This window comes from Tachypleus tridentatus, chromosome 1 (assembly GCF_004210375.1).
Source record: "Tachypleus tridentatus isolate NWPU-2018 chromosome 1, ASM421037v1, whole genome shotgun sequence".
Classification (NCBI taxonomy): domain Eukaryota; kingdom Metazoa; phylum Arthropoda; class Merostomata; order Xiphosura; family Limulidae; genus Tachypleus; species Tachypleus tridentatus.
In genome coordinates this window covers 48480576-48496422 of record NC_134825.1, presented here as the reverse complement: position 1 = coordinate 48496422, position 15847 = coordinate 48480576, and the positions used below count along the sequence as shown (strand labels likewise).

General features: G+C 30.1%; 1 protein-coding gene across 1 annotated transcript in view; it reads left to right on the top strand.

Moving 5' to 3' along the window:
• The window catches only part of Sec63 (translocation protein Sec63), a 45706-nt gene extending 30997 nt beyond the window's left edge, over positions 1-14709 (top strand). Inside the window, exons 18-19 of the mRNA XM_076491283.1 lie at positions 7546-7650; positions 12642-14709. Coding sequence (XP_076347398.1) covers positions 7546-7650; positions 12642-12779 — 243 coding nt within the window. The 3' untranslated portion in view covers positions 12780-14709. The remainder of the gene's footprint in view (positions 1-7545; positions 7651-12641) is intronic.
• Positions 14710-15847: the final 1138 nt, after the last annotated feature.

The window sequence follows — 15847 nt, the reverse complement described above, 5'->3', positions numbered from 1 at the left end:
ATGTTCAGAGAAAGTTAATAAAATTTAATAACAGAGACTGTTAATAAAACTCCTCCTATTCCTTCACCAAACAGCCCTTAACTGAAACAGTGGCAATTGCAGAGAGCCATTTAAGAGTACTGTAAATAAACATTAACTAGATGAAGTGCTGACATAGCTTCTGTACCTAAGAAAACATGGAAATTATCTTGTTGCATAAAGGTAATAGTCAAAATAGATTATAAAAACAAAGAAGGATATTAATTGTGTATTTGAACACTTTCTCTTACCCTCACATGAATATCTGAGGTTGATATTGACTATAAGCATTACCTTGTACAAAGAGCAATTCAAACTTATCACTGCTATTACATTTATCATTTATTATATATATTGTTGCATGATGTGTGCTGCACATGATGTAACAATATATGTGTGCTAACCTTCTTGTGTTGCAGTATAATCGTTATAATCTGTTCACTATGTGTCACTTCTGTCTTTTTTTTTATTACAATATAATTAAATAACTTTTCTTAACTTTTAGTTGTGGTTTTATCTCTAATAACTGTTTAAATATGTCATATATTGGGGTGAGATTTTTTTCATAAGAATTGCTCAGTGACATTGTAATGGTTGGATGCTTCATTTGTCTTTCTATGGTCCAGGCTGACATAATATTCAGTCATATTGATCTATGTTGTGGTTTTAACAAGTGTATAAGCTTCTGTGAAACTCACATTAACTTGAGAGCAAACTTGCATGTTGGCATAGATTTAGTGAGGATAATGAAGTGGGAAGTATGAAACTGATTTATAATATGGGCAAGTATTATTAACAACACTGTTAATCCTCTTAAGAATTTCAAAGAATGAATCAAGTTATTGCATGAGGTATCTTTGAAGCATTATTTTAACATTCCTTGCTGTCTTCAAAGCCACTCAGCAACACAGGATTATATAATCTCTATAACTCAAGAGTTCTGCTACTGTTTACGTAACAATGAGGTACAGAACAAAATGTTACACCAGTGTAACATATGTCATGCTTCATGTTCAGTAAAAGATCTAGATATATGAGTGTCAATATGTGACATGTTTTGTATGTTTTCTTATTTCAAGGAATATGTAGCAAAGGTTATGTCAAAATTGATTCTCTTTGTCAGTTGACTTGTACACTGGGTAGGAAGTCATTGTGTATGTGAACTATAAACAAGGCATACTTATTATTCCTAAGTTATATCCCAATTGAGTAAAAATTATTTCCTTTGAAAACTAAAGACAGCTGCCACAAATAAAATAAAACTAACAATATAAGTGTACATTTGTCATGGCCTTGGTAATCTCTATCTACTGTTATATTGAAGTAGACATAATGACAACAACATAGTGATCACATCAGTGTTAAGGAGAGAAAAACTCAGCATTTCTTTTTTCAGAAACTGCTTTATTGTATCCCTTTTCTTTCCAATTGTGAAGTTTATTTTTAACTAAAGTGGGCTAATTACTTTTAATTAAAGCAAACTTTATAATAACAATTGGATATTAGTATTGGTTTCAGTTTGTATCTGAGAGCTGATGAAAACAGATGACATGGTGCAGGTTGAGACTGGCATTTTGTTTTTGATAACTGTTAACAACAAACGTTGACAGCCCACATGTTGTGTGTGTGGGTTATAGAGTAGTTCTTTGTGTCAGCAACAAGTTCAAGTGTTTTGGATACTATATGCATGTGCATTTATTGGTATAATTGGCATGCTTGACTTAAATACAATGCTGTTGAGAACATATTAAAAGTGCAATTATTCATATATGTTTCATTCTGTGTGTAATATATTTTCAATGTCACTTTCCTTTTATAGTTTTTTTTCTGATTCCTAACAGTAATGCAGGTTTGAATATTGCTGTACAAGTTAGTTTTTATTCTGGGTTATTATGTTTATCTCATGTACATGTATGACTGAGTACTCTTAAGTTATATAATCTGGCCATTATTTTAGTACAGGTGAATGTGTGGTATTCTTCTGTAGTCAGAGACTCAGCCTTAGGGTCTATGATCTAAATGGGAGCCCATTGATTATTTTATTTAAAATTACATGAGATGTAGGGCCCATGCAAGTGATTATCCTTGGGCCCACACAACCTTAAATCTGCCACTTTGTATAGTTCCTGCTTTGAAAGTCTGTATTTTCTAAGTTTACCTCTTTCTTTCTTACCACAAAACAACAATTGTAATGTAGGTATATTTTCCTTAGTCTGCTTTATTGTTATATGGCAGATATCTTGTGATTTAGTTATTTCTCTTAAAATGTTAAAAACTAAGTTACAATGTAGATCTAATACGCTGTCTTATGAATGCTCTTATACCACAAAAATTGTAGGGGACAAAAATACAATGAGAGGCTGTAGGATGATTGAAGCTTTCTGTCTTATCACCACTCCTACACTACAATAATGTGTAGGGCCTACCATTCCTGTATTACAGGAAGTCATAGGAACAAATTATGACTACTCTTACACTAGAAGAAGTTTTAGAAATCAAATATGAATATTCATGGACTACAAGGAACCTAAGGACTAATTATTACAACTCTTGTAATACAAGGAAGTGTATAGACAAGTTACACTCCTGTGGACATAATTAGTCCTTGGTGTTGTGTGTTTACTTCATCATTAAATGTTTTTTTTTTATAAAGTAAGTAACCTACTTTTTTTTTAAGAAACTAAAATCTTGCAAATATGTGATGGTGAAAAGGAATAGTTAGCTGGGAGAGCAGCTGTGTTGGTAATTGTGATATGTAATTTTATTCGATAGTTTTTTAACAGTAGTATGTACTAGAATGGTTGTTTTAACCCTGTAGTTGAGAGTTTAATACACGTAATGTCATATTAGCACACAAAATTGAATGGGCCAGTTGAAATATATTTTTGAAGAGCTGGAAGAGGTCAGGCATATTCTGGATGTCTAAAACAACGACATCAGTGAAAATATTTGAAGATATACCATGTTAGAATATATGTATATAAATTATTATAAATGAGTGTATTGTATTGTTTGAAACAAATATTATTAATGTATGTTTTATGTTAAAAATTTGAAAATAAATAACCAGTTCAGGATTGTACAGATATTTTTGGTATAAAGTATATTTGCTAGTTTCCAGAAGAATAGTAATCCAATACAATATTAATTTCCAACTTATCTAATCATCAATGACAAGCTCTTATTAATATAATTTATGTTAGTAATTTGTTTTTATATCATATCGGTCATTCTTATTAAACATAACATTCCATTTCTGTAGCTGCTGTAATAATGTTCTTGCTTTTTTGTTGGTCTAAAAGTAAGTAATAAAAAAGATGTACAACAGAAGAGTTTACTGATTTGTGAAAAGCAATGGTCAGTTCTGTTTACTGTCACATTGGTAAAAAGAAAAAATTAACTGTTCCTTTAGAAAACAAATCTTAAAATAGAGGTACCAGAGATGAATTGTTTTTAATTTGTGAATAGAAACAAGTTCTATTTATTTTCACATTAGTAGAAGAAAATAACTTGCTTTGAAAGAAGGTAATAAACTCATCAAAAAGTATGCAAAACTATGAAGAGAAAGTTAGCTCTGTTTTCTGTCACATTGGTGGAAAAAGGAGAATGTATTGTTACTTTATTTTTCCATTTTGTATAAGCTGTAGTTTCTTAAAACTCTCCTGGATTGTTTGCCATTAGTTTGTAGAATTCACAGCAGTAGTCATATGAAATCCTCTTTTGCCTTTTTTAGTTACTGGGAAACGTAAACAGAGTTCTAAATTTGAAATTCCAGATTTTTTGTTTAATTTTAACAGAAAATACATAGTTTTTAAACATTGCACTCATTAAGCCCAATATTCCATCATCAATAATAATAATTATAAGAAAGAGCTAACAATTACTCTGACCAAAGGGTTATTTTCAGAGTTAGTATTCAGTATCTCAGTACAATATATTGAAAAAAGATGTGATTTTTTTAAAACAAGTTTCACATCAGTGGGAATCAACAGAAAAAATGGCCAATATTATTGTTTTTTCTGAAAAGAGAGCTGTTCTGTATAATAAATGAATTTTGCTTGTGCAAATAAGACTGTTATACATAGTCATTTTAGCAGGGCTGAGAACTTGAGGAAATTTTTACTGTGTTATGTTTTTAAAAAATTGGATCTGCTACAAACAGTTTTTTTTAATGCTGCAATTTCCTCATAATTTACCCTATAATCAAATCCACAGTTTTGAAAATGTGAACTAGTTTTTAACATAAAAACTTTTTGCTGTGTATGATGTCAAGATTTCTACAATTTAAGGAAGAGTTGAAATACTGTGTCAAACTGCGAAATCTATGTGAGTATAATGAAGCAAAATGATATATACTGACTGATCACTATTAACAATATGCAATAAGGTATCCCAAGACAGCTGGTATGGGTATTAACACTTTTACTAATAAAGCAGAGAACAACTTTATTAGTAAAAGTGTTAATACCATACCAATCAATCATCCTGAGATACATTTTTACTTCAAGTGGATTTCCTGTCATCACGAATGTGCAATAACGAGTTGGTCTATGTTTCGCCTGTAAAACAACCATACTGTGACATGACATATAATTGACATAGTGCAGGAAAGTGGTTGAGGGTTTTCCTTATTCAGTCATTAATATTGTTTGCAATTCATGGGACAAGATAAAATAGAATATCTTTACAGTTTCATCTTGATATGCTCAGTTGGATTGAGATCTTGGGTGACTATGCAAAATACCTGAAGTGTTTCACATTCCTGAAACCATGCAAATATAATGTATGCATAGTAGATGGAAGCATTGTCTTCTTGAAAGTAGCTGTTCCCATCAGTGAACACATGGAGTATGATTTATGTGGTTAATCAAAAATGATGTCAAGTAAGCTGTGATATTCATGGTACTTGCTAAAGAGACATGACTCCACCATCAGAGGCCTGGCAGTTGGAATTACACAAGAGTTTTGAGAGTTAAGTGTTTTTATATGTGTACAGTTTTATTTTTTTACTTGAACTTTAATGTATGAAATTAATATTTCATTTAGAGATACTTTTTGAATCATAAAGGTCACTATGAATGATCACTTTATTATTTCACTTGTCATTGTCTATTTTTGGGAATTTATTTATCAATTTTGTTTTCTTTATCACTTGTTTATTTTTTACTTTTGTTGAACAATAATGATGATAATAAATTACTTTTTATGACCTTGTAATAAATGATTTTAAAAAAGTTTTATGTTATTTATGGTCATACTTGTATGATCCTAAAGGTATTCCTAGATGGAATTGAATAGTCCATCAATAATAATAATTATAAGAAAGAGCTACATCAAATTAATAGTACTGTATCACATTTTCCCTCAGGTTATTCTCATGTAGTTTTCTTCACCTGTATTTCAACTGTCTTAAACTTGTATTGCTTTGATATTTTGATATATCATAAAGTAGTATTTCTTTCTGTTTAAAACTAATTCAGTTACTAAAACCTATGAATTTAGTATTATGCTAAATTATGAGAAAATGCCAGAACTTTCATTTTTTTTGCAGTGATAGTTTTTGGTGTTTTTTTTCTTCCAGAAGTAATAATATAAAAGGCTAAAACATTCAAATAGAATCACAACCTGCATGAAGTTCTCCTCAGAGTGGTAAAACATGTTATTAATATATTTGAAACAACTCTCATTATCATCTTATTTACATCTATATACATCTGCCATTTTATTTCTGTTGGCCCCACTGACCTGAAATTGGATTCAAAAAGTATAATTTATATCATTATAAGGATCTACTTGAATACTTGTGATATTGACTATCAATCAGTATTTTTAAATTATATTGTCACTGTTTCAAGTTAAGTAGATTATAAAATAACATTACATAAATATATAGGAATTACGTAAACAGTTTACTTTCAGAAAAATTAGTAAACCTAAAAATCTTTTAATAAATCATAACTTTCTTTGGTTCTTTATAAATTGAATGTCCATCATACTTTTTTTAAGAGTTCGTTCTCTTGAAAAACAGTACAGTGTGGACTGTGGCACGCCTGCCATATTTTGTGCCTCAAGGTAGGGTATTTAAATATCATGGGAATTTTTTTATAATTTGGCACAGTCTCACTCTCCTTCAGAATTACCTTGGTGACAGGAATTGAACCTAAAAAGTCAAACCTTTATCCAGTTTTGGTGAAACATTTACTGAATTTAGAATACAATGAGATATTATTATTACAATTTTATAGTTTCCAAAAATTTGCCAAGTTTTTACTAGCCACATCATTAACAGATACCACATAATTAATTATAGTACTTGTTGTGAAATGGACAGGTCTGCCAGAAGTTTTTTTTTCTTTCTTTGCATGTTGTTACATCTCTTTATCAAACAAAAATCCACCAGATTTGCAGCAGGTAGCTCCAATCCCTACTGAAAGTATTGGAAGTTTGTTATTCTTTGCAGTATCATTGTAAGTAACCATTTTTCCATCCAGTACCTGCAAGAGTTAGGTTCCAAGATTTTCAACTTGTAACACATGCAGCTGTTGTGGATGTCGTTACAATGGACCTTTTGACTGATCTTGTTGAAACAAACCTACAGATGCTGTAGTGGTAGTCAAAAATAGACTTCTTTGCTGACAAATACAGTAATGATAGAAGTGTATGTTTCTTTGTTTGTTTTTGAAATTTGCACAAAGCTACTCTAGGGCTATCTGTGCTAGCTGTCCCTAATTTATCAGTGTAAGACTAGAGGGAAGGCAGCTAGTCCTCACCACCCACCACCAACTCTTGGGCTACTCTTTTACCAATGAATAGTGGGATTGACCGTCACATTATAATGCTCCCATGGCTTAAAGGGCGAGCATGTTTGGCGCAATGGGGATGTGGACCCGTGACCCTCAGATTACGAGTCGCATGCCTTAACACGCTTGGCCATGCTGGGCCTATGATAGAAGTAACACTATCTTTCTACCAAATCATAAGATCAGGAACAAGGTCTCAAACATCAAAAGACAATGAAGAAAAATTACACAGGTTAATTTGAGAATAAAAGAAAAAAGAGATAATCAGATTGAATACTGGAAGCATAGTGTTGCTGCTCTGAATCTGTTTTCCTTCTTATAATTCCAAAATGAAATATGTTGCCTTAACATGGATTACATATTTGCATATGGCAGTTTCTGAGTTTTTCAGTGGGTCACATTGAGTGTTTTTATATCATACTAAAGCATGAAGACTGGTGATGCTAAATGTGTATTTTGAATTGTTAGTATTTGTAGTGTGTTTGTAATTAGTTGAACATACAAAATATCATCTAAGTGTCAAAAAAGTTTAAAATGGGTAACATAGAGCACAGATACTCCATGTAACATGGGTAAATTTAAGATTGGATATTTGGTTATATGTTCTCTTGAAATTAAGGAGTTAAGATTTAGACATAATACAAAAACTTAAACTATAAAGTATATTTTTGGCATTATGTTAAAGACAATTTTTGGTTCAACTGATGCATTTCTGCTTCTGTTTTAGGTGGAATTGAAGTTCACAGCACCTTCAAAACCTGGGATATACACATATGCAGTCATAGTCCGGAGTGATTCTTATCTCGAGTCAGAATATACAAAGATAATTAAGGTGAGTTTCAATACTGTCGAAATTTATTAAAATAAATAATATTTTTACAGCTTTTATTTTTTAATACATACAGGCTTTTATCTTCAAAAGCTTCTGTGGTAATATTAAAGCTTAGATCACATATGTATAGGCTAAGCTTGTTTTTAATTAACCAAATTAACAAAAATTTTGTTCTCTGTCTACAAAACTTGTACTTTTATTATTACATTACACAAAATGAATTTGCTCTGTAACAGTAAATAGCACAACAAATACATAATCTTAGAACATTTGATTATATTATAAATGTAATTTAAGAGGTTATTTGATCTAGAGCTATTTCAAGCTAGTATAGTTTATTATAGCTAAACATCATTTAGAGAAAAAGAACTTTTGATTACAATTGTAAAATTAGTTAAACAGTTACTCTTTGTATCACTTTAAATGTCCAGTGGGTCAGCCCCATAATATGTTGATTATAATTCCAAATTTATTACATGTATATACTGAAAATGTAGAAAACATTTATTGAAATGTACAAGTCTGTTGTACACAAAAATTTGATATGATACAAAAGTATTTGCACTCAAGATATATCTGTGAATTGATTGCATCAGACTATCTCAGACTTGACAAGTGGGGAGTGTAAAATGATGTTCATATGATGAATATATATATATATATTGTCTATTTTACAGTTGCATATTACTTTTGGGTATCCTCTAAGACCTCTGAAATGCATATCTACATTTTGTTTTCAGTATCTTTGTACATAGTGTCGAGTGCTGACTCTTCTATCATGAACTATTACTAAACTGGCAGTATAAAGTAATATGATATGAACAGTTAATAACCCTGACATTAAATATATTCTACTATTTTCAATGGCACTTTGTAAAAATGTTATGGCATGTGTACATAGGATTAAAGATCAGTACACACCTATTTTATCAAGTTTTCAATTTTAATAAAAATTATAACCTTTACTCTCTTCAATGATGTTTTAAATAAACCTATTTAAAATTAATATTTTATTATATTGCATATGTTTAGTATATGTCACGAAGAAGAACAATAATGTTCCAATTTAACCATTTCGGCACCGAATAACAACTTTTAATGTTTGGCGTGGCACTGAATATATATTTTTGATACTTCAACTGAATAAGGTATCAGTACTAAAAGCATAATATCTCGACAATAACTCAACAAAAGTCCCTGAAATGTTCAGAGATTGTACCCAATACTATATATGATAAATTCAATACATATGAATAACAGAAATAAAGGAAGACACCCTGATCCACAATGAAGAAGTGCTATGTAAAGCACAATAATTTATTATAAATTGTATACAATTTGTGCAGCAGCCCATCGATAGTCTTTATGGTTATGATATATCTCATGGCATGGTAAAAAGCACATGGGGAGATTGCACTGTTTGCAGAAATAATTAATCTGCTTTCTTTACCATCCAGCTGTGTATCTATCACTGCAAACAGTACAATCAGGTTTGTGTTTTTTGTCCTCATATTGTCCAATACTATGTCTTTCCACCAAGCACTGACCTTTATCAGTACTTGGTCTTCCTTTTCGTTTGGCTTTGCTGACATATCCCTCCAGCAAATTTTGAATAATCTGCTCTCTGAATAGTCTTGGAGATACTGGGTTTTCATCATTGTTCTTGCAGTCTGCACAATATATTATATATCTGTTAACAAGAACTAGTCTTGGTCAGTCAGTTTATGCAATAAGTTGTATGACCCTAACTACACCATCTGCTTACCTAAAGCGGGGGCAGATTCCAGGCCACAAATGTCTTCATTATCACTCTCATCCGTTACAAGTAAGCTTTCATTATCATCTGGCTCAAACTCTTTGTCACTCTCTTCATTGTTAGAAATAATATAGATTACTTCTTTAGTGGTATAAGCTTTTCCTTTCGGCATTGTAACAATGTTGCAAGTAGCAACAGAATATGCAAGGAAGGCATCTTCTAAAACAACGAACAGTATGATCTACACAGGCTAGAAAACAAATAAATCACTTGATCTTCAGTTTAAATACCTGCTGGGAATCCCAAGTAAACAATGAATGCACGTGGAGCCTCAAGTGGATCTACAGGCCTGTGTGATTATGATAACTAGCCACATGGGTATGTTGTTTACATCTTGTCGACGAAGATTGCCTGCCTCACTGAGCCTTCAAGTCGATTGTGGTCGCCAACCGCGTCGAAAGTGTTAATTTGTGCATTTATCAAGATTTTTTCCAGAATTTTTTCACTTGTGTAAAAGCATAGGGGTTATGTTTTAAGAAGCTATTATCTCTTAATAATCTTTTCTGTACATGATTTTTAATTCTCTGCCACTGTTTTGTTACTCTAGCTCTGTGTTGCCACTTGTTTCTGATGTTAGCTCTAAAAGTAGCTAGAAATCAAACCATAAAAACAGTAACGGTAAATGGCAACATCAATATGGAGCAATAAATTTTTGTAGCACTAATGTTTGTTTTGTTGACATGTAACTTACTATTGGGGTGAATAAAGGATCCTGATAAAGCTGGGAGATGGCATGAATGGATGATGAAGAAAACTTGAAAAGTTGAACATAATAGTAAATGTGAAATGTTTGGAGATGGTTTTGTCATTATCATGTACTTGGTGAAACATCATTCGTTCATTACTACGTTAAACATGCAACAAAGTTTTTCTTGTTACTTATTGTTCTTGTGGCGGGTTTTTTGTAACACTGCACAACAATTTTTTTGAAAAGTTTTGCTTCCTGAAAAGTTTTTGCTGATTGTGACAGGTGGGTATGCACAAATATAGTTTTGGTTTTGCTTCATCACGTAGGAACTCTGAGAAATAGACAGTTAACTGTTTACCGGCAATAACATATTTAATTGCATTTATGTTTCTAATACGCTGTTAAGTTCAACATAATTAAAAGTGTTTTGCTCCTGATTTTCGTTTGTATTCAATGTCTGGTGCATCACATTGCAGTGTCAGCAAGCATTGACGGATTCCAGTTGCTCTGATATTGTTTTTCCATTGTAGCAGTGTCTTGGTGAATCCAAGATTTTGATGAAATGGTACCTGATGGGCAAATTTGGATGTGATTTTTGTGATCAGCAGCCAAAAATCTATAAGGAACACCCAACAGTGTTCAAGAAGCAAAAATTTTGTTGTGCAGTGTAATTAAAGGATCCTAATGTGAAGTTTACAACACTTGGAAACTAACGACAAATGTGTTTTCTTTTCCATGTTCTTACTATTACTAATAATGTTTTTGTTAGATTATATCTGTTTAAAAAGCTACAGATGTATTATTCTGTATCAAAACATCACATAAGTTTAGTTAGGCAATTTATTTGAATGACACAGTTGTTAATGATATTCAAGAAACATACATATATAAAAGAACTGAGTTGTTTTATTGAGAATAAACTACATTTATAAGATATAAACTGATTTTTGCCAAGAATGTTGTTGGAAAAAGGTACCTGATAAAAAAAAAAAAAAAAATTGTGGTTAGAAATTTTGATAGTTGAGGTGTTACCCAGAAATGATGAGTGTAATAGTTGTGAAAAACACAAACAAACAAATTCTAAAATGAAGAATGTTTAATGCGTCTTCAGAATATTGGTTCACAACAAAATTTTACAACCAAAAACTGATACAATTAATAAATCAAATTATATGAATTTCATAAAACGGAAACTAAAAACTGTTTAGAAGTTTTATACAAGGTTTTGTACAATTTGGTTAAACTATTTCCTGTGAAAATAAAATATTTCAGATGATATCAGCAAATACTTCTTTGGCTTAGTTAATTTGGCTATGTTTTCACATACATGTATTATGAAATATGCAATAGATATAAAACTAGTATCTTATGGTTGAAGGTTTTGTAAGTTTAGGAATTTAGAACCAGAAAGTGTCTTAAAAGTAAATTTCTGCAATAACTGTTTATGGTTTGAATCTAACTATCCTTTTGATGTTCATATCTTTTAAAATTAGTTTTTGGCTTTTCAATTCCTGCAAATTTTAAAAATTTATTTTTTATTTTGACATTTCTTCTTTGATCTTGTTTCTCTTTCTATACAAACTGTTTTGGTGAAAGCTACCTCACACATTCATTTATTGGACTGATATATAGTAAAATATCATTGCAATAAGATTGATAAATGTTCTGTTTCTTTGTAAACTAAGTGTCACAAGTTGGGCTATCAGTGTTTTTATGTAATGTACTGTTTGAGTGATTTAAACATCTATAACAGTGCCATTATCAGTATCACTATTATTAACAATTTTGAAGCATAGGCTATTAAAACAAATGAATCAGTGTAAGAATAAAATAATTAATGACTGGGTATTGGATTATCTGATAAAATGGTTTTTACAATTTATTAAGTAACCATTTGATATTATATTGTATATTTACACTTTAACAAGTAAAAGGTTCACTCCTTCCATAACCTTTACATTTTATATCCAAAATGACAGTTAGATAGCTTAATTTTTGAAATAAAGAAGCAGGAATCCAACAAGTTAGTTTTTTAAGTGCTGTTGGAAAATAAGTTTGACACTTTGATTATTCTTTTTTAAAAATTTTAATACATGTTAAGTTGTTTTTTTTCTGAAAGGAAAAAAAGTTTGTTTATTATCAGTCAAAAGAATATGTTTGTGTTAGTTTGTATATTTTATAAATTTTCTGTAAAGGGGAAAATCTGATTTAATGTATGATGAGTGATTAAGGCAGTGTTTCTTGATAATTTCTTTATTCACTGTACTACAAGTAAGAAGATTTTGGTATGTAAAGATATTTATGTTTTAATAACTTTCATAAATCCTTAAGTAACCTGAAAAATAATAGAGGAATGGTAACAATATTTTGAACATATGAAATTAATGTTTTGTTCAAAAATTAATTTACAATGTCTTTTTTAATTAGATTTTCAGAGGTTGTTTTAACTAATTATTTAAATTTATTTAATTAATGTACTTTTTTCAGCTGGATGTTAAGGAAGCAAAAGAAGTAGATATCAGTAAGATCCAGTGGGACATCTCTGAAGAAGAGGAAGAAAAAGAGGATGAAGAAAGTGCAATTGAAGACTCTGATCTTGCTTCAGAGGATGAAGAGAGTGACTGATAAAGAACTGAATGTTCCCTGACAACAGTTTCCATACAACAAGATGTGAAGTACAGATAAAACAGTTCAAGCAGGTTATGACTGTGTTAAACAATTAAACTGAAGATTTTCAGTTTCCCTAGTTAATTATCTCAACTGAGAATGATTCAGTAGTACTGTAGCTTGTCATTCTATTTTCTTACATGTTAATAATCTGTTGGAAATGTATTATCTAAGTAAAAAAAAAAAAAGCAAAAAAAGCTAAATTTCGGCAATGATGTTTGAATTTTTAAGCTTCCTGTCTATTAAGTTTTCTCTGATGCTCTTGCTTTCTTAGTACTTAACTGGCCTGTGTTCACACAAATCACTTGTCTTAACTAATTTTATAATAACAACAATACTATTATTATGCTTCCTATATGATTACATAATGACTCAATATTATAGAAAGATGTGTGATTGTGTTAAAAAGGATTCAGTATAATAAAGTAAACAAAAACATTTCACAGTTAAGTTGCTGAACTTAAGGGGTGAAGTTTTTTCAAATGTTTTGTTGTACGATAGTTTTTTTCTTTTAGAGAGGTGATATCATTCAGTTTAATTCATGCTATTCAGTCTTTTAAGATCTGCAACAGTATTGTGTACTTGTTTGGTGACACAAGTTCAAAACAATTCTCTGAGTTTAGTATTCAAAGTTTTGCTTTTTGGAAGTTGTTTTCATAATTTCTTTACTTCTCATTAATTGTTTTTAATTTTTGCAATACAAAATTTATTTACTGAGATTCCAAATATTTTTATCATGTTTTAATTAACTTTATTGGAAAATTTTTAATAAAATAGATTAAATAGCATAGTTGAAAGTTAAAAATTTAAAATAACATTTTGATCTACCAGCACTATATATATAAAGCTTAACTTTAGAATTGTGATGTTTTAAGGCTTAAAATGTTTTGGGTTTTGGAAATTCTTTCGTTTACACATTTTGTTTGTTACTAATAGTTGCTGATATCTGGGTCCTTATGATTTTGTAGCTTACAGTATTGAAGAGAGCCATAGTATTATCTGTGAAAGTCGTACTACATAGTCTTTGACTCCATTCTATGAAGGAGGAATGCTGATGACAAGAAATTTTAAATAATTTGTTACAGAAAAAGGTTAAAATTACACCCCACCCTGTACACTTTCATTTATATCTTTAATATTTTTGGCATTAACATTTAAGTATGAATACTATAAAATTTTTATTAAACAACAACAAACAAAAACTTTATAATTTTAATGTGGAATTTTTGAAAGAAAATATCTAGAAAAAACAAATTAGATTTTGTGGTGGTGGTTTTGTATTGACAAAGCTCTCATATGAATGTTAAATATATATAGTTGGATATACAGTAAAGATCAAAAGAATATTAAGTTATAGTCAAATTCTTAAACATGTTTTGCACAAAAGATTACATAGGAAACATTAAATGTAACTTAATACAAAAATGTATAATTTTTATACACAATTATAGTACTAATTGCTGAACTTTTATTGTAAGGTTTTTATATGAATGGTAAATTGTATAAAGAAACATGATGAGTTGGCTTTTTTTATAGAACATATCCGAGATGGTGTCCCTGTTATTTTGAAAATTCTGTACCACAACTACTTACCCTTTAACAAGATTAATAGTTGTAAAACTTGTGTTTAAACTAGTGTATATAAAATTAATCAAGAGGTGGTTAAAAAAAATTTGTAATCTGGAACTGTGAATTAACCTTTTAACTTGTGGTGCTTACAGTTTCATGATAACACTGTACAGTACCTGAAGGAAAGTTGATTTGTGTATGATATAAAAAAACCTCTTCCAACTAATCTTTCACTGCTTTATGAGAAAAAGCACAATTACTGAGTAAGACATAGAGCTGTTATGTTGCTACTTCTTGGATATTAAAATAACACACCACTGATATCTGTTGAAGTTTATACTGTGTCCGTTATCAACAAAGGCAATATAGATTAATTTACACAAGCTTTAATGTGTTAAGTTGTGAAAAACTCAGATGACAAATACATTAGAGAAGATATGCCTAAAAAGTCAGATGATACGCAATACTAATAATAAACCAAAACTAGATTAAAACATCTTGTGAACGAGTCACATGGATTCTTAGATTTCATCTCAAAGAGTAATATTCTAGTTTGAATTTGAATATACTAAAAATAGTGTTTCAGAAATGGACATTTCTTGAGGTAGCTGAAATGATGCATTTAAGATTAGAAAATGACTACAATTCAAAATAATGAGGTGATTTGTTTATGAAATAATTAAAGGATTTGTTACATTTCTAAAAGAAGTTTCTTAATTCATAGTTATAAAATTATTAACACTTAAAGAGTGAAGTCTGGAATACAGCTAAAAGCAGTTAATTTCAATGCTGTTTAGCACCACTGTTCACTTGACATGCAGAAAAGGCAGTTTTTTTATGTGAATAAACTTGTATTTAATGTGTTTGCATTATAAAAGCTTTTCTACAGCTTAAGCTTCTATAATCAGGTAGTTCCATCACTCTGGACTTAAGTTTTTCATTTGTAATACTTCAGAACTCAACCAGACTCATGATGTTATTTTGTGAAAAAGTTGTCATTTTATATTAAACTGGAAAATTATTTCAAGTTGGTTCTATAGCAAAATAAAGAAAAACATCTGCAGACAAAAATTGTTGCAAACAGTACATTTACAGAACTTTTGACATAGTGATCAGGAATACAGAAAAAAAGAAAAGGATATTGTGTGAAAATTTATTGCCTTGCAACATTCCATGTAGAATATGAAAGTTGTGATATCTGTTTGTGAAAAGTCAAGGTACCTATCAGACAGATCTAATGAGGCTAGGAGTAGCCTATGATTTTGACATGATCTATAACTTGAGCCAATTAATTAATTGTTCAGATGTTTTCTTTTCAGAGCCATGACATAAATAAAAATCAAAGCTTTGATAAACGGAAGTTGTTGATTTATACAATAATCTGTAAACCAGACAGTTCAGTATTTTTTGAACAGTACTATTTTAATATAACTGTCTTTTAGATTTCATACCAAATA